Below are 19534 nucleotides of genomic sequence, written 5' to 3'. Positions count from 1 at the left end.
CTTACCAGTAACAAAGGACCTACGTTCCCCCTAAATAGCAGGATGCCATCTAGGGCAAAGTAGCACAGGCCAATGTCAAATTATAAGGACAGGCAAACAAATACAAGGTCAAATATACAGTATTCTGGGTCAGCAATTAATAGCTCATATGAGGGCACAGCCATGTAAAGGGTAAGGGGATAAAACAAGACCTGGTGTAAACAGCAAATGGGACCAGGAAACCACATCAATAGAGTTGTTAGTAGAGACTAGGTCATCTACATGACATTCTTTGAACCATTAAAATTAAATGCAAATTAACTATTTTATGCAAAGTTTATTGAAAACGGCATACTTTTCATTTTGTGACTTGGATGACAAATCTATGTCAGGTCCATGCAAGAATACATAACTGGCAATCTGTGCTACACTTCCAGGACAGATAAGAAGCAACAGTTGAAGGCATAAACATACATTTTGGAGAGTGCCAAATCACATGACAGAATCATCAAACTCATATATCTATGGGATATTTCTTAATGCACCAAGTTAACAAAATGCATATTTCAGTTTCACAATACATTATCTCACACAATGCAGTGATGTGACATTTAAGAAAGTTAAGAGGATGTGAAGGATAAGCTAGCAAGCATTGAATAAGAATCAGTGTTAAATTCAGCTGTGTCCTTACCTCAGCTGCCTTCCCATCATAAAGCCGGAAATGATTGCATGCCTTGAGATTCAGAGCAATGGCACTGTCAGGAACTTGCTGCAAATACACAGCAAGAACCTCCTGGGATACATCATAGTAATCAAGTTTATAATAGCACAGTGCCACATAGACATTTAGAGCCAGGAACTCCCTGCACAAAAGAGAAGGAATCATTGATATAACCAAAAGAGAGTACAACAAATAAACAGAGAGATGGCTGCTCTAAAACATGAATACCTGTTTTCCAACAGTATCCTCTTGTAGATATCTATGGCCTCTTGATAGTGTGATCTCATATAGTGGATGGATGCAAGGCTTAACTGATCTTCAATAATATCTTGCAGGTTTTGGTGAAAGACCATGAGTTTCTTCTCGTCATTGAACTATTAATTTAAGGAAAGAGTGGTGTTAGTATCATGTATCTAGTTCACTAATTGTATTAAAACTAGAGATGGCAAAAATTTACATATTATTTATCATTGTAAAAGAAGATGTTCCACACTCCATTTGTTCCGAAAAAAACGGCTTTGGAAAAAACAGAAAATTGGGGAAAAAACTGCCCCCCCTCCCATTTTTCCGTTTTTTCCCAAAGACACCCCCCCGAAAAATTGACACAAAATGGAGTGTGGAATATCTTCTTTTACAATGATAAATACATTGTTTATGACATGGCATTCAAACTATATTACATGAAGACCTTTATGAAAGCTGCACTGTGTCTACATCCGACTGGCACAAATAATGCCAGTTACTTAACTTTCCCATTTGCAATCGGTGCTAAGGTGCAAAATCTGATTGGGCGGTTGCTCTCCCTGTCCAATTCATGTAGGGGGATTAGAGGTGATCTTTTTTGTTGATGGTTTCTTCATTTATTTTGTTGCATTTGAGGGAAAGGTTCTTCAAAAGTTTACCCTTGTCAGGAACCACTTTTTCGCTGCCTGAACCATGGCTTTTTCATACCTGTGGCATTTAAATCTGCTACCACTAGTGGCCACCCTCTGCCCTCTGGAGCACTCAGAACTCTATTACTAGGATCAGGTGTGCCTTGTTACCTGGGTTGAGCCCTAGTCAACACATCCAGCTGGGCCTTGTTACCTGGAGTACTCTGCCTTTATGAACCTGCCCTGCCCTTCAGTCAGGGCCTTTGTATTAAAGTCTATGGACCTTCATGCTGTGCACCTGCAACCCCTACTTTGTGTCCTTCCAAGTGGACTCCCTGCCTTTCGTGCCCTTCCAAGCGGGCTGTGTGCCCTTCCAAGCGGGCTGTGTGCCCTTCCAAGCGGGCTGTGTGCCCTTCCAAGCGGGCTGTGTGCCCTTCCAAGCGGGCTGTGTGCCCTTCCAAGCGGGCTGTGTGCCTTTCGTGCCCTTCCAAGCGGGCTGTGTGCCTTTCGTGCCCTTCCAAGCGGGCTGTGTGCCTTTCGTGCCCTTCCAAGTGGGCTGTGTGCCTTTCGTGCCCTTCCAAGTGGGCTCCCTGCCAAAAGACTTATTGCTGGTATTTTATTTTGCTATATGTTTCTTGCTTAGACTGTATTACCCTTATTTGCTGGTCCTGTTATATACATAAAATACACTGCATTACCTGGATTTCTGCTTGTGGTGTCTTTGTTTGCATAATCATGCACCGTGGGTTACAGACTGAACCCCAAGTATCCCCTGCGCATGGGCTCCTACCCGACCTGATCACCCGAGTCCTGACAACCCTTCTGATAAAACTGTGATAAATTTGAATTAACTATTAACATACTTTTCTAGATTGATCTTTTTTAAGATTAATAGGTTTATCCATGACCTCCAGACTGGTAAAATAAAACAAACCTGTAGCTTGCATGGATGACTTGCTGCTAGCAGTGACACAGCCTATGATTTACTTCCAAAATTTGTTGCAGGTGAACAATATCCAAATGTCACAAGCCTCCAATAATGTGGAAACTGTAAATATCTACCCCAGATTCTTTGTTTTCCTAGATAATACCTATTACTGCCCTACAAATGTGTTATGGACTTAAAGCAGCAGCTACAATTTATTTATATATATATATATGATTCACTTGAGTGAAATTTTGCACCCTTTTAGTCAATACTTTGTGCTAACTCCCTTTGCCAAGAAAACAGCTCTGAGTCTTCTCATAAAATGCCAGATGAGGTTGGAGTATACATGAAAGTATGCAAGAGATCTGAGATCATTCCTCCACACAATTAATCTTTCAAATTTCAATGACAACGCTTGTAAACTCTCCTCTTCAGACCACTCCACAGGTTTTCTGGGATGGACATGGTAGGACCTTGATTTTGTGGTTAGTAAACAATTTTTGTGTTGTTTGTTTTGGATCATTGTCGTGCTAGAAAATGTCCATGGCCCATTTTAAGCTTTCTGACAGAGGCAGTCAGGTGTTCAGTTAATATTTGCTGATATTGAAAAGTCCAGGTCCTCTGGCAGAAAAACAGCCCCAAAAATTAAAGATCCACCACCATATTTAACTGTCAGCATGAAGTAGTTTTCCACATGTCTAGCTCTGTGTGTTGATTCATAACATTTCCAGTTGTTTGGAACTTCTTAATTAGTACGCTGATGGTGGAAATGGGCATTTTCAATGCTTTTGCTATTTTCTTATAGCGGCTTACCATTTTGGGCATTTCAACAATGTTTTCCCACACATCAGTTATATTCCATTGTTTTACCCATTGTGATGAATGAGAAAAGGAGGTTTGGCCTATGTGTTACCTAATATTTATACCCATGTGAAATAATAAGTCATGGCTGAACAATTTCCTGTTCCTAGTCACCGAGGCATACTAAGAAAATGTAAACTATAAATGGGAATATACTTCAAATACATTTTTCTCATATGAATTCATAATTGTCCCACACATGTATTTAACATTTTTTACAAACCTGCAATTGTTTGATATCCATGAGGGAAAAGTATTTTTGTGTATTTTTTATGAAAAAAAATCAAAGGATTAAACAATTAAGACGATTTCCCAGCATTCATTGCATATGTTTACCAAGGGTGCCAACATTAGTGGAGGACACTGTAATTACATGTATAATGTTTAACAGTGTATATATATATCATACATATACCACCATATATAGATAGAATACATTTCCATTTTAGTTAACCTTCAATAAAAGTTAAGTATTACCTAGGGTTTATTGTCATTTAGTTGCAAGCAAAGCATCAACCAATAGTGGGGATGAAAAGTTTGGAACATTTTACAAGTGGAATCTTTTTCATTGTTAGAGGTAGTTATATCTGCTGTTCCTCAACTATGTTCCTCATATCTATGTCACAGAGGATTATAGCTATATGATACCTGTTTATAACAATAACTGTTCACTACAGCCATAAACCGCATACACTTATAATGGAATAGCATTTTTTTATATAAAGTACATTTTAAAGGATTGTTTTCATACCTTATGAGCCAAATGAAAAAGCAATCGATTCTGCAAACGACTTTTGGGAGCTATAAAATAAGTTCACAAACAGTAAATTAGAATAAACTGTTAAAGTAGAAATGCACATACCTTACAGATGAAAGTGACAGATTTCTTCACTGGAAGGAGATATACTATTTCCCTGGTTAACAGTTACTTATTTTCTTATTCCTGGGGTTTATTATATTGTTAGATTGAATACTCTTGTTAGAGGAATTAAAATCATTCCATTTTGTTTATTTTAGTTTTATTGTGTATTAAATCACTTAAGATTTAAAACACTAACTAAATGCGGATTAGACCATTCTCTTCGATAGATCTGATTAGGTCATCTACTCCATTAATAAAGATGATTATTTCAGAGACAAAAAAATAAAAGCTTCCTACCAGGAGTATTTTGCGGTCGCTTTGTTTAAGACAGAAGTGCTTGTGTAAAAATGCTTTAAAAGAGCAGAATGTTTAGGGGATACTTCATTATTTGTGTGCATGCCATGATATTAGATTAGTTAGTATCTCTATTGTAACTTTACAAAACGTACGTATATCGGCATATCAGTTACATATCATATACCTGTCACCTACTTGTAAAACTACATGCCTTTTTAGAATATGGCACATAGGACCACTAGCCACTCATCCACATAGTCTACAGAAGTAAAATGGTCTCTAATATTTATAAAAAAATGTTACAAAACAAGGTATTACATAAACATGTAATAACTAAAAGGTACAAATCAGCACATATGAATACCTTTGTTAGCAGCCTCTTCAGCCTCCTTATACATTCCCAAAAAGAAGTAGGTACAAGCCAGATTTACCCAGACATCAGGGTTACTACTTTCCTTTTGGCTTGCAGTCTGAAAAACCTAAAATGATGATATTTAATTTTTTTGTTGCTGGATGATTAAAAATTGTAAAACTGGATTCGGCAAGATGGAAAAAAAAAAAGTAAATAAATCTAAGTAAATAAGGCAGACTTGTAATTGGGTGCCAGTTCACACACCACACCATTTACGGAAGCGCTAATGAAGTCATGCTTGTCCATTGAAATATTTTCATGAAATATATTTTCACTTGTCAGTTTACCAGACGGTATAAGGAGCCAAAACACATACAAATAGCTCATATGCAGCTGTCTGAAAACATTATATGATGTAAAACCCTGAACTGTTTTGAAAAAAAAAACCATAAAAAAACCCCATAATATTGATTTAAACTCATTTTAATGTGATATGTGTAATACAATTTTTGGTGAGAGTTCCCCTATAAAGATATATTCCAACCCTCATATGTGCTTTAATGCATATGATGGCTGAGTGTTACCTTGGAAATAACTTTTTTGATGTAAATGCATAGGATTTCTCAGAAGCCTTTGTATACACGTGTCATGCCTCCCAATCCCTTGGAGAAGATGCGTTTTGCTGAATTGGTGGCATTCATACAAGGTGGTAAAAAAAATATAGAGCTCTGTTAAATGCTCCCCTAGCCACTTTCCAGTGTGCATCACCATGTTATGACATTATATCCTGGAGCTTTGCTTATTGCAAGTAATAGAAAAGAAAACAGAACATTGCCTCCTTGTGCGTGATGTCTACAGGCAACCTGCAACCCCTCTTCTCATGTTGCCTTCATAGGCCTAAACGTGGCATTTTTATGTCACCATTATTTCAGGACATCAGCAAAATATAAAACTAGTTAAATAATGTTTTACCTCTAAAGATTTTTTGTAGTCTCCAAGATGAAACGAGCAGTATCCAATCCACATGTCCGAGTCTTCTTCATTCTCCCCAACTTGGCGCTTAAACTGTGAAGAAACCCAAAATGGCTATTTAATCCAATGTTGGAGACAATTCATCTCGTTTACCGTATTTGCTCGATTATAAGACGACCCTTATTATAAGACGACCCCCCAAATCTGAATATTAATTTAGGAAAAAAAAGAAAAAGCCTGAATATAAGACGACCCTATAGGAAAAAAGTTTTACCAGTAAATGTTAATTCATCTAAACTATTTTTTTTTTAAATAAAAGCTATGATTGAGAAAAATATTTTGGTTTTATTTCCTTCTATTTTCCAACCTGCCCCCCAGTTATGCACATCTGCCCCAGAAATGCCTTATACCCCCTATATGCGACTGTGCCCCATTATACGCCTTTTAACCCTCTAAATGCCACTGTGCCCCATGATATGCCTTTTAACCCTATATGCCACTGTGCCCCATGATATGCCTTTTGACCCCCTATGTGCCGCTCTGCCTCCAGAAATGCCTTATACCCCTATATGCCACTCTGGCATTTAGAGGGTTAAAAGGCATATTATGGGGAAGAGTGGCATATAGGGAGGTTTAAGGCATTCAGGAGGCAGAGTGGCGTATAGAGGGTTAAAAAGGCATTTCTGGAGGCAGAGTGGCATTAACGGGGTTAAAAGGCATTTCACAGAGCACTCTGCCTCCAGAAATGCCTTATGCCCCCCATTTAACACTCCCCCGGCACCCCCCCCCCCCCAACTTACCGGTGCTTCTGACTTCCCTGTCATGTAGCCGGGGCAGCGTGTAGATCCCACGCACTTACGCTGTAGCCGGAAGGAGGTGTGGCTAGCAGCGGGGGTTGTCTGCGTCCATCGCAGTGACGGTGCGGGGAACTCTGATCTCTGACAGCCGGGGAACGTCTGCGCGATGGACGCAGACAACCCCCGCTGCTAGCCACACCTCCTTCCGGCTGCAGCGGAAGTTGTCAACGTGAATCGCGTAGACATCTACACGCTGCCCCAGCTACACACCGGGGACTCAGAAGTACCGGTAAGTGGGGTGGGGGGGACAGGAGGATCCAGGTCCCCTGCAGCTGCGGGGGATCTGGATCTTAGTCGTCTCATAGTCAGACCTATTTGAGGTCTAATTATAAGACAACCCCGTACTCCCTAACCCACTAAGATCAATGTCACAATCATTGTTTGGAAGCTGGACTACTGTTCATGTTACCGAACTAATTGTACCAGATTAATGTGGTGTACCTCAAGCAACGTTATTGCTCCAGTAAAGTCTCGCAGTGCCAATAGTTCATCCAATTTGGGTACTTTCTTTCCTTTTTTCTTTCTTTTATCCACCTGCTGTAGCTCACTGCCTACAGCAGGCTTGGCCCGTGAAAGCATCTGAAAAGACATCATATTTAGACTCATGCAATATTGTGGAAAGGAAATTGAACTGGTAATATATTTAACATGCCATGAGGCAAATATTTGTACGTTTTATTCAACAATAGGGAAATTCTTAAAAACAAATAACAGGTAAATATACAGTATGTATACTACTATTGAAATGTTTTCTAATAACTTTTGCAAAGCTGTATTAACGTCTGCGTCCATTTTTGCTTTTTACTACATTGTTTTCTAGGTATTGACTAGATTGAGATTCTCGTGGCATCAGCCTGTCAAAAAAACATAACCTAGAAAAGATGAGCAGCTGTTATAGACCTTGTTATATGCAACACAATATGAATAGTACCTCGTAAAAACATTTAACTGCTGTAGCGAGCGACAGAAATCACCCACAAATAAACTAGACTACACTAGAATTTAACTTATGGGCTGAAAAACATTGTGCTTGAGTTAAATATCTAGATCCACAGATCCCCAGTGTTTTACTTTTCTATACAACATAGCTAAAAAATGTACTTGTTGAAAAGGATATTATTGCCAGAGACTGGAAACCCGGCTTGACCCATAAAGTCTTGGCGACAGTGCATGTATGACAAACTACTATTAAATCTAATCTAAGGCATCGGCAACTAACAATTCACGACTTATTAACGTAAACTTCAACATAAGAACACGCATTACGTCTAATGAAACGGCTGTACTCTCATCACAACAGTATATACATGTACTCACCATCTTCCTCCGGTGACGTGCCACTAAACAAATGGAAAATATATATTCGTCAATGCAGCGTTGTCACCCTTTACAACAACATCCAACGGACTCGGTTACCCTGACAACGAGCTTTCCCAATTCTAATACGCATGTGCAGCTTGCGTAACCATGTGACTAAGTACGGCTGAGACGTAACCATATCTCTTCATGGGTTTTAAATAGAGACCTGGAACGCAATTCGTCTGTAGCTTATACCCGGAAGTTGAGGCAATGCGGTAGTCAGCACGGGCAGCATTGTATTAATGAGAAGCTCGGTAATACCGTTGAGTGATATAAGGCATATATAACATAGTAATGTATAACTAATTTCAAAAATATTGCAAAGGATGTCCAAGCGAGCGACTGTTCATATTTTTATTGGAGCCCCCAAAGCATTTTTGTCTGATGGGATGGAAGAATATCAATCAGTAAGTGCTAAACATATTTGGAAAGAGACGCGTTGTGTTTATAAAGACAAAGTTTTATCTTTGCACAATAGCTATCATCAGAATTCAAGTACCAAGCACAATCAAGGAGACGTTGACTGTATACTAGAGAGAAAATATCCGAAATTCACCAGCGTTTCCAATTTTGCGTCCAGCACAATAGGTTGTCGGATAAATCCGAATTTTCAAGAACGTGTGGGCTACTTAAGTGGAATTCTTCACGATTGCCCGGATCCATCTTTTCCTACAAAGCCACAGCAACCTTCAGAGAACAAATCTGAAAGAAGCTGCTCATTGACAGCTAACACTGAATTTATTAATGTTTTCACATCTAGCCAGGTTGCCCTGCATGGTCCTGGTGGGTTTTATGGGCAAACTGGACCCCCTGTTCAAACAGAAATAAGTAACTGTGTGTTTCAGTTGAGGTTACCGGAATGTGTTGATGGTTCTCTAGAAGGTATTTCAAAATCTGATAAAATTCACATCAGCCAAACCCAAGCAGTCAACCAAATCACAGACACTGTGGAAAAAAGCAGAGGCTTAGAAGGATTACCTTGGCATCTTGAAGGATTCAAATATATTAATCACAATTGTACGAATTGTGCATCTAAACGGCCAAGAGTTTTAAAAGAATTTACATCTTCCGCCAGATCACTACCACAGCGGAAAGCTAAAAAACATAAGCCATCAAGCTCACTGTTAAACACAGAAACAAATATGTGTGAAGAGATAGGGCAAATTGTCCTTAAATGGTGTAGTTCTTTGGTTCTTCTTAAGTACTGTACAGATAAAACAAAAACATATAATATTTTAGCTACTGTGTTGCACCCTAGTCATCTAAAGGAAGTTACTGTACGAAGTGGACCAGATGCTGGCTCATCAGTTCCATTGGCGACGATTGTTGTCTTGGATCAATCAGATATAGAATGTAAAGTAGTTATGTGGAGGTCGGCTGCATTTTGGACGGTGGCATTGTTTCCTGGGGATATAGTGATGCTTACATACTTAACAGTTTGTGAAGACAAATGGAATGAAGGGACCTTGCTTCAGTCCACTGCAAAGAGCCATTTGTTGAATCTTGGGAGCTCTTCTGTACTGTGCAAGGATAGTCCAAATGTAGAGTGTACAGCTCTTCGAGAGCTATTGGAACATGTATCTTCCAAACATCAGTATCTAAGAGATATTCCTCCACGGCAGCCACAAAAACTGGACCAAATACCATATGTAAGACTAGCACATCTTCGAGCAGACACATTAGTGCATTCAATTCTGAAGGTTCAAAATATTTCATTGTTAATAGAGTGCACATACAACTACAAAGGACAAAAGCAAAATAAAATTGTGTTGACTGTAGAAGAAGCCAAGGGGAATAATGGCACTTTGGTTCTGTGGGGAGCTATCGTATCTTGGTGTGATCAAATCAGACTAAAAAAAGACCACGTTTGGGAATTTAGATATCTGTTGACTCACAAGAACTCAGTTTCTGGAGACATAGAGTTGCACACCACACCATGGTCATCATGTGAATGTTTGTTTGATGATGACAGAAGGTCTAGTGATTTTAAAAAGTTGTATTTCCAAAATGAGATACTGAAAGTAAAGCAAATGGATCTTGATGTTGTTTTAGAAGAAAGATACTCAGGTGAGGTTCTTGTGAATGCAAGAATTAAAGAGTTAAAATTTCTTACTTCATTACATCAGCATATCACAATGGATCACAAAACATGTCTTACAGATATACTCATATCTTTGCCAGATATCACATACACGGGATGTGCAAAATGCCAAAGAGAACTAAAAGCTGATGCAAACGACATTTACCTGCAGTGCTTATTCTGTCTCCCATTCAACCAAGTTAAACTGTTTTATAGGCCAGCACAAATAACCATTACACATGGGGAAATTGGGGTCAGTATTAATGTACCCCCAGACATTCTTCAGAGAATCTTTCTTAATATTTCTCCTAATTTACTAGATAAAGTTGTTTTATGCAGTAACAATGTGACATATGGAATGATTGTATCAGATCTGTGCTACTCTCTATTAGCAGAAACTGGTGAATCTTTTATTTTTAATATAAGAAGCAACTTCGTCCTTGATGAAAACAGCATCCCATTACAACAGGAGTTTAATCTATTAGAGTTCCATCTCAAACTTTAAATCAATAGATGCCACATCCAAAATACAAACTAGCGTTTCTATCTCCTTACAGAATATGTTACTAGTTTATGATAGTGTTAGGAGCTGTTCCTCAAGAACTTTACTTGGTAACTAAATGAAGCTTACTGTTGTATGTTTAAACCTTTCCCAGGAAGAATTATTTCATCTAGTAAAATGTTGCCATATTTTTGGTGCCAGGAAAGCTAAAACATGCAGGAATATGGTTTATGTGCTACTTACTATAACTATGTCTTGTTTACCCATTGTACAGTGTTGTGAAATATAATGGCACTATGTTAAGTAATAGCTATAAGCACAAAATGTAGATATAAAATACATATTACAACAAATGAGACCCCTTTGTGCCTCTGGTGCACTCACAGCTGGTTCTATGACTCATCAACCATCTGGCTAATTGTTCAAACAAGCTGAGGTACCAATTCTTGTAATTTAAAAAGAAAAAGTAAATATATTTTTTTTTATAAATGCATATATGTCTGTTGAATGATTTATTTGGTGTGTGGTAGCATTTATTTTGTTACAAAATCCAATCTTCACATGTAAACGGATCCGAAACTACTTGCTGCGCATGAGCATTGCTAGTATTCAACTAGAATAGATGTTTAGTCGCTGGCCAGGTCAGCAACACTCAACTTCTCCACATTGTGGAAAATATAAAGTCTTTATGTAATCAAACATTGCAAGACAGGGGTTGGGCCAACAGGCAAGTGCCATTGATCTGCTGCATTATTGGTCCATACCTGCAATACAATACCTATAAAAAAAATAATTTTAGTAATCAGATCCAAGAGTGCCAGCCACACGAGATACATAGATATAATTTAATCCTTTTTTGTTAACCATGCCTCTCATATGTTGTGGGCGTTCTAAGTGTCAAAGGATCCTACCTTTTTAACAAATACTGAAGTGGCATGTTTAACCCCTTGATGACAATTGCCGGTCCGGCAAATATATGGCTTTATTGGGCATACTGAAATGGCCTGGCTCAAAGATGTACCAAATAGGGCATGGGCAGTGGATCCCCAAATGCCAAAGTTCAACATTGAAAATGCGCATGCCCCAAATGTGGCCCTTTTGCCCCCAAACAGCCAGGCAAAATCATTAATGTGCTGAACACATATTGGGGTGTTTTATGATAGTGACATATACCAGAACCTGTTTATTCATACCTATAGTAAAATGTGTGTGAAAAAACAAATGCTACCATAAAGTTTGACAAAGGCTGATGGTAGAATTAGTGCTTGGAAAGGGTTAAAATACTAGCATTTGGAATACCCTGGGCTGTCTAGTTTTCAAAAATATATAACTTGATGGGGTAAATTGCATTGGCCGGGTTCAAAGATACCCGAAATGGCACATGGGGGGAAGAATTACCAGATTTTGAAGAAATGGCTTTGAAATAGCAAAACGCTACCTGTACTTATTGCCCCATAATGTGTAGAAAAAAGCAAAAAAACATAAAAACATTGGGTATTTCTAAACTCAGGACAAATAGTAGAATCTATTTAGCAGGTTTTTTCATTACCTTTTATAGATGAGTAAAAGATTTTTCAACTAAGTTAGAAACAGTAACTTTTTTTAATAGTAAATAATGATACAGTCAACACAATGTCATCTAAAGAAAGCCCTTGTCCTGAAAAAACAATATCTAATGTGTGTGGGTTCAGTAAACGGGAAAGAAGAAAATTACAGCTAAACACGAGCAGCGCAGAAATGTTAAAACGGCCATTGTCACGAAGGGTACAAAAAGTAAAATCAGCCTTTGTCTCGAAGGGGTTAAACATGCTTATTATTTAGGACAGCGAGCAAGAATGTACTAACCTAAAAAAAAAATAACTTTAGAGAGTTAAACCAAGCTCCCTAAATTTAACATTATGTTCTGATATTAGAAATAACTAGTCTAGAGCTGATCTATTCTTAAGCACCACAATGAGAGCTGCTCAGATCAAGCTTAGAATACACTTCTGCTATTCTGAGGTATGGTAAAATAACGGTATTTTGAAGGCATTCATTTCTCTGTAGTTTATACAGGAATATAGACCACTATCTTGGTGATGCCCACATTGGAAAATGGAGGTTTAGGTAATTCATATGACATTTTCATCAATATAGTCCTTAAGAACTCATGATTAAGTTTCTTAAACATAATGAACCTTCGTGCCACATAGTAAATCATTTGAGCAATCACATAATCTATGAGATGGTAATTTATTTGTGGGTTTCTTTAATAACACATATTGTATATTAGCTGTGAATATGTGTGGTATGGTATATGTCATAGCCAAACAACACCCCAGTATGTGTTCAGCAACATCTCCTGAGTATGTTGATACCACACTTGAACAAAGATAGGCTCAGAAAGTAAACATTCTCATAACTCAGAGAAGTACTGAAACCCTAACTCATGGGACAGAACACTGGAAAAATAGAATCCGGTTTATAAATTAAAATTTTAATTTTAGTCACTGCTAATCTAAGAGATTTCTATATATAACTACAGGGGGTCCCAAAAAAAGCGAGCACAAAATCAAGATTATCCCAAAAAACAGCCCTGGTAATGACAATAGTTAAAACAGCAGAGCTAACTACAAGTAACTGTATCCTGGTTCCTCTATGCTGCAGCTATAAGCTCAGTTCAACACACCCAGGTGCCTCTAGGAGCAGGATGCCTTCCATTGACAAAACTTCCTCACCTTCATAAATCACACAGCTGTCTAAAAACTAGAAACGCATAAAGCTGACACGTATTTGAACACAACATTGGCTGCGTATCGTCGGGGGATTCTTCTATGCATAGGTTTATCAGGTCTTTTGGGGGCTAAAAGGCCACATTTGGGAGGTGTGCATTTTTTTTCTCTTTTCATTTTGACATCGTTATTTTGCGCTCATCTTTGGACCAGGCCAATTCAATTTACCCCATGAAACCCTACATTTTTTTAAACTAGATACCCCATCGGTATTTCAGATGCTAGTATTTTAACTCTTTCCATGCCAGGATTTTTTTTGGGGGAGAGATACAGCGCTAATTGAATTTTTATATATATATATATATTTGGACTTTTTTATTTATTCATTTATTTATTTACTTTTTGTTGGAACTGAACAGTACCTTGATGGTGACATCACTGCATCGAAACTCCAACAGTGATGGGTCATATATTACCCAATATTATAGTTTAGTGTAATGAAACCTCAAAACAAACAAACAAATACAATACCATAGTGCAATATGTTAATAAAAACAGACATGTATGAAATAATATATCCCCCCTTTCAGAGTGTAACTCACAAAAGGGAGCATTGGCGCTCTTAGTTTAAAAAGCAGTTGATTGTAGTATTCATGCTTCTCTCCGGTATTGTCAATAATTAATCTGTGGTATCTGTTACAAATGGACAGGAACACAGGACAGAACTTTGGTACAAACAAATTAATTGTTGATTAAAAAGGCTTAATATTAAAATGGTGAGATAGTAGTGACTCTACATCTCGCAACCTCACAAAATTGAAAGAGTACCAATACAAGCACTAAATACACCTTTGAGCTATCGAAACATAGAAAGTGACGGCAGATAAAAAAACATTCGACCCACCCAGTCTACACAACCTCTGAACATATTCCTTAGTCCCTGGTCATATCTTATATCTAGCTAAGCCTTATGCGTATCCCATGCTTGTATTAACATCTACCACTTCTGCTGAAGGCTATTCCATGCATCCACTACCCTTAGTAAAGTACCGTAATATTTCTTGGTGTTTCTTTTAAACCTTTGCCCCCTCTAGCTTAAGACCTGTTGTTGTGGTAGTATTTCTCCTTTTTAATAAACTCTCTTCCTTTATCATGTTGATTCCCTTTAAGTATTTAAATCATATGCCCCTGTCACGTCTTTCTTCCAGGCTATATATGTTAAGATCTTTTAACCTTTCCTGTTAAGTTTTATCCTGCTATCTATGAACCATGTTAGTAGTCCTTCTTTGAACTTTCTCCAACGTACTTATATCCTTTTGGAGATACGGTCTCCAGTACCATTTACACAATACTCCAATTGAGGTCTCACCAGTGCTCTGTAAAACGGCACAAGGACTTCCCTCTACTGCTACTACTAATAACTCTCCCTATAAAACCAAGCATTCTGCTAACCTTTTCTGCTGCTCTATTGCATAATCCCTTACTGTATAAAGTGGATATAGAGGCAAAGGTGATAATTGTTAACCTTATTTGCATGTGCCTACCCAGAATCCCTTGTGGTTGTGGCAGCATCAAGAGATTTCTGAGGGAAAAACAAGCCTTCTGGCTTGTCTAATGTCTGTAGATGAGTGTTTAATAATATTTCTACTATGCACAGTATATATCTATACTATACTATAACACTTTAAGGTGCGGCCTATAATCGGGGTTTAGCAAAGGGATGCGCAATTCGTATTGCCCGACGCCTGGGACATGCAGTTCTGGGCACTAGGCAGGTGTTTTTTTTATTTTCTTCTTCGTGTAGCCCTGCCGCGGGCAAGCAGCACGCTGGATCCTCCTCTCTGGCAGCTGGTGGACATCTGCGCGATGCAGACAACCCCTGCTGCTGCTGGCACTTCCGCCGGGGCTTCTATGAAGAAGCGCCGGGGTTACATGACCTTCCGGTGCTCCACCATAGAAGCCCCAGCGGAAGTACCAGCCAGCAGCAGCAGAGTTTGTCTGAGCGCAGACATTCATAGGCTGCCAGAGATGAGGATCCCCTGCAGCTCTACAGGGGACCTGTATCCTCCTCTCTGTCAGCCGGTGGACGCCTGCACGATGCGGACAACCCCCGCTGCTGCCGGAACTTCATATCTGGGTGGCAGAGTGGCATATTTGGGAGCAGAGTGGCATATCTGGGGAGCAAAGTGGCATATCTGGGGGGCAGAGGGGCACATCAATACGTAAGGTGAATTATTAATTAAGGGGGGGACCTTAAAATGGCTATTGGTTTTCCAAATTTCTATTTGTGTATAACCTATGCTGACTAACTGCATAATAGATACCAAAAATGTTACAACACATGTATTCATGTTCATTAGATAAAATACTGTGTATTTTTTCTTTAAAAATAAATTTTTCTTTAAAATAGCACCAAACTTTAAGGGTGCGGCCTATAATCGAGCCAGTTCGGTATAACAAAACGCTACTTGTACTTGTTGCCCTATAACTTGCCGAAAAAAGCAAAAAAACATTAACACATTGGATGAACAGTAGAATCTATTTAGCAGGTTTTTTCATTAGGTTTTGCAGATAAGTAAAAGATTTTTCAAATGAAAGTGAGAAAAAGTATTTTTTTTAAAAAATATATATATTTTTTTATAGTAAACAAGATAAAAGATAAAAATAATGGTACTGTATCTAAAGAATAATTTAATGTGCATTTTGATTCGGTGTCTATGGCGGATATAGGTGAATGATGTTATGCACTGAGGTAGATACTAACATTTAAACTAAAAGATGCCACAGTGAATGTATGCAGAATAACCTGTTGGGATATTTATGTTTATAACCTTTATGTACAGGAAAAATGTTATAAATCTTTAAAAATAAAAGGTATAAAAAATGGTATAACCTTTTGAAATTTCCCATCCACACACAAAAATATTCTCATAGTGTCAAGACCCAATGACCAACATAAATAGACCTCACATTAATTCGCTTGGTACCATTAACGCTATTAAAATTTCACCTAGCTACATTACTTGTTCAAATAATTCAGAATTTGATACATATCACTAAGATTATCCTACACCGTCCTACAGGTATATGTGTAATGGCACAAAGTTGAATATCTCTTATGTGTAGCTCATATTTCCTAAAATAAAGGATGATCATCATCTTTCACTTTAACTGGCATGGGTATTTGGGTATTTGTCCCTTTGCAAATACTATGGATCAGTCTCAGGATAAGTGCGTTGTTATTGTCAAGCATATTCTGTTTTGGGGTCCTGACCATAGTATGCATCTGGACTGGAGCCACCAGAAAAGCAAGGTTGGGTAGGCCAAAAGTCACAGTATTCTGTCGTCACTGATGGTCACGTAGGTAGAGGGTCTGCCGCAGCTGAACACAGAAGGCACAGAAATAAATGAGGAAGGCATAGATGCTGCATTTTATGTATAAATGTAAATAATGTGACTCTCTGCATACATAAAATGGCATTTGTCCATGTTCGTGCAAGGTCTAGCGAGGGTCACACACAACGTGATGCATGCAGCAAACACCCACATCCATACCACAGTAAAGAAAGTGTAAAGTCTGGGTATGTGAGTGATGCTGTATCCTGCTGAGAGGGGAGAGTCTTGGGTGTCAGGAGACAGCTTGCTCTCCTGTGCATTGTCAGGGAGATCTTCCCAGCAAAGTAAAAACTGCTACATACACATTACATCACATACTAAGGGTCATCATGACACATTTTTTAAATATGTCCATAAAGTTGTGAAGAGGAAGCTGTTCTAAAGCACATCATCTTACTTTCTTTTACAGTGTTCTCACAGTGATAGGGCTAAAGAGGAAGTTTTTTTATCACATTAATGAGGAAGTTTACAGAGCAACCTTGCTTTAAAAAAAACAAAAACTATTTGAACACAAATTTTGGTCAAAGTTCAATTATTGCATTGTATTCAACTGTATACCAAAAAATACAATTCAAATTGTATTTTTCTAGGTGGGACAACTTGGGCAAATAATCAAAATAATCAAAAACAAATGAAACAAAATTAACCCCAGGGGTTTTTGGTACCTCAAGTCCCAGAGCAATTTTGCCATTTTTGCGGTATGTCGGTTTAGCGATTATTCTCCTTTCCTGTGAACAGTGTACCCATGTGAACTATATATTGTTTTTTCAAGGAGAGATAGAGCTTTCTTTTGATACCATAGTTGGATGGTTAGCTGAAAATTTAGAATGAGAAATTTAGTAAAAACTAGCGAAAATTAGAAAAAAAACCTAATATATTTTAAATTTTCCCTCTGAATCCTCACAAAATTAGGTAAAGTGATGGAAAATCCCCTCCAAGTTTATCAATTCAGGTGTCCTGATTTCAGAAATACCTAATTTTATATAGATTTTCCAGACTTTCCCAGCACCAGGGAGCATACTATAAGGTGTACATTTTTGGTATAATTTTAACGGGTTTGGGGGTTGTGAACGGGGGCAGGAGGGTTATACTGGCTAGATGTTCTGCTAGGGCAATGGGATGTAAGGTTTTTTAAATTTTTAATGATAATGATCTTTTTTTATATATATATATTTTTTTATATATATATTTTTTTTTACACAAAAATGGTTAGAGGTCCTCTTAGGGACCTCTTGAACATCCCAGTGATGTCACAATGACAGCCTGATCTCCCGTGCAGCAGCAGGGATGTGTCCCTGATGCTGCAAGAAGGGCTGGACGTACCGGTACTTCCATAGGGGTTTCTTAAGAGGCGTTTTTTGGAAGTCCCGGTACGTTCATAGGGGATTGAAGGGGTTAATGTATTCCCTGGAAGCCTTGGTGTATACTTTAATTCTAGAAAACAAACTGTTTAGTAAAAAAAAGAAATGTGTAATTGCTGGTTTTCTGAATTTCCAATTGTCGGCGGGCATCACTGTGGGTTCCTAGCTGCCGTACAGTTCCATGAATTTGCAGCTAGCTCCCGGTCCAGTGCATCAAGCGTTTCCTAGCTTGTAGAGCCCCCATAGCCGGCTAGTTCATGGGAGTCTGGTTCCAGCAGACGAGACGGGGTTTCCCAGTCACCCTGTGCCCCCCAATGAGCACAGGATTATTTAGACATAAGAGGGGACCAGGCAGGTAAGGAGTCTCCCCAGGAATCTCCCAAACTCGAACATACCCCATGAGTCCTCAGCCTTAAAGGCTTTTCGTGACTTTAAGGTACAAAGAGGAAGAGAGGAACAGGAAAAAGGACAGTGTTGTGGCCCTGCATACTACAATCCCCTTACCCTCTGCAAAGTGATCCTCGCGGTAACTCAAAGAAGAGCAAATTCTTCTTGAAGGTATCATCATGGTGGTTCTTAGCTGCCTGTCCTTGATTTAGTACAGACGGTTTCATGAAGTACTGGTGATCTGTATTACAAAAGCAAACAGGTAAATAATGGCTAGCTAACTCAAAGGGGTGAGTTTGGGCACAGTGGAATATAGGGGGGTATAAGACATATCTAGGGGCAGATGTGCATAACTGGAGGGCAGGTTGGCAAATAAAAGGAAATAAAAACAAGAAAATATTTTTTTGGGGGGTCATCTTATAATCAGGGTAGATTCAGATACAGATGCAGTAGTTGTAGGGGGCTGTGTCAGTTCTAGGGGGCTGTGTCAGTTCAGACTGGCCTGAAAAAATGGATAAGACTCAGGTTAAGAGTTCTCTTCAGAGCCAGCTTAAAAAAGGCACAAACACCATTGGTTATAAACAGGCTTAAGGAATGGCTTAAATTTTACTCAGACAGGAAAAATACATCTTTTCGTTGAATAGTTTTGAGTTTGGCTTTGGGATCCTAGTTGTAAATAATGTCAGTGGCACAAGGAGGTTCAGAAATGTAACCCCTTAAGGACAAGGCTGTTTTTTTATTTTTGGTGACCAAAATTGTCTCCTCCCCTATTTAGTGTACCCACACAAGTTATATATTAGTTTTTTTATGACAAGAAGGGCTTTATTCTTTTTAATAGCACCCTTTTTTACTTGTATTTGAAAAATCTTATACTTATCTAAGGAAGCTAAAAACCTGCTAAATAGATTCTACTATTTGTCCTGAGTTTAGAAATAGTTTTTTGTGTGCAAATTATAGGGGAAGTACAAATAGCGTTTTGCTATTTCAAAACAATTTTTGTTCCAGCCAGGCCACTTACCTGTGGGATGGTCTTCTGT

At 38.5% G+C, this 19534-nt stretch overlaps 2 protein-coding genes across 5 annotated transcripts in view; one reads left to right on the top strand and one right to left on the bottom strand.

Annotated features, from left to right (window-relative positions):
- LOC149284415 (intraflagellar transport protein 56) overlaps positions 1-7280 on the bottom strand; it is a 41757-nt gene extending 34477 nt beyond the window's left edge. For 2 of the 4 annotated variants that reach the window (XM_089496766.1, XM_089496768.1), the window contains exons 1-4: positions 7143-7280; positions 5845-5937; positions 4885-4999; positions 4113-4162 (exon numbers count right to left, since the gene is read on the bottom strand). In XM_089496766.1, the coding sequence (XP_089352892.1) occupies positions 4113-4162; positions 4885-4999; positions 5845-5937; positions 7143-7280 (396 nt within the window). Of the gene's footprint in view, positions 1-670; positions 843-928; positions 1075-4112; positions 4163-4884; positions 5000-5844; positions 5938-7142 lie in introns of all 4 variants that reach the window. The other 2 variants (XM_089496764.1, XM_089496765.1) reach the window with 2 other exon arrangements.
- Positions 7281-9202: 1922 nt separating this feature from the next.
- On the top strand, positions 9203-10645 carry LOC149284414 (shieldin complex subunit 2-like). The gene has a single exon (XM_089496811.1). It carries the CDS (start codon positions 9203-9205, stop codon positions 10643-10645), a length of 1443 nt encoding a protein of 480 aa, XP_089352937.1.
- The last annotated feature ends 8889 nt before the right edge of the window (positions 10646-19534 follow it).

This window comes from Sceloporus occidentalis, unplaced genomic scaffold (genome assembly GCF_023333645.1).
Source record: "Sceloporus occidentalis isolate IW3139 unplaced genomic scaffold, rSceOcc1.0.p SCAF_94, whole genome shotgun sequence".
NCBI classification, from domain to species: Eukaryota; Metazoa; Chordata; class Lepidosauria; order Squamata; family Phrynosomatidae; genus Sceloporus; species Sceloporus occidentalis.
This window is presented reverse-complemented; position numbering and strand designations above follow the sequence as displayed.

Excerpts from the sequence above, each read along its gene's own strand:
- LOC149284414 (XM_089496811.1), top strand. The coding sequence starts at position 9,203 with ATGTGTGAAGAGATAGGGCAAATTGTCCTTAAATGGTGTAGTTCTTTG.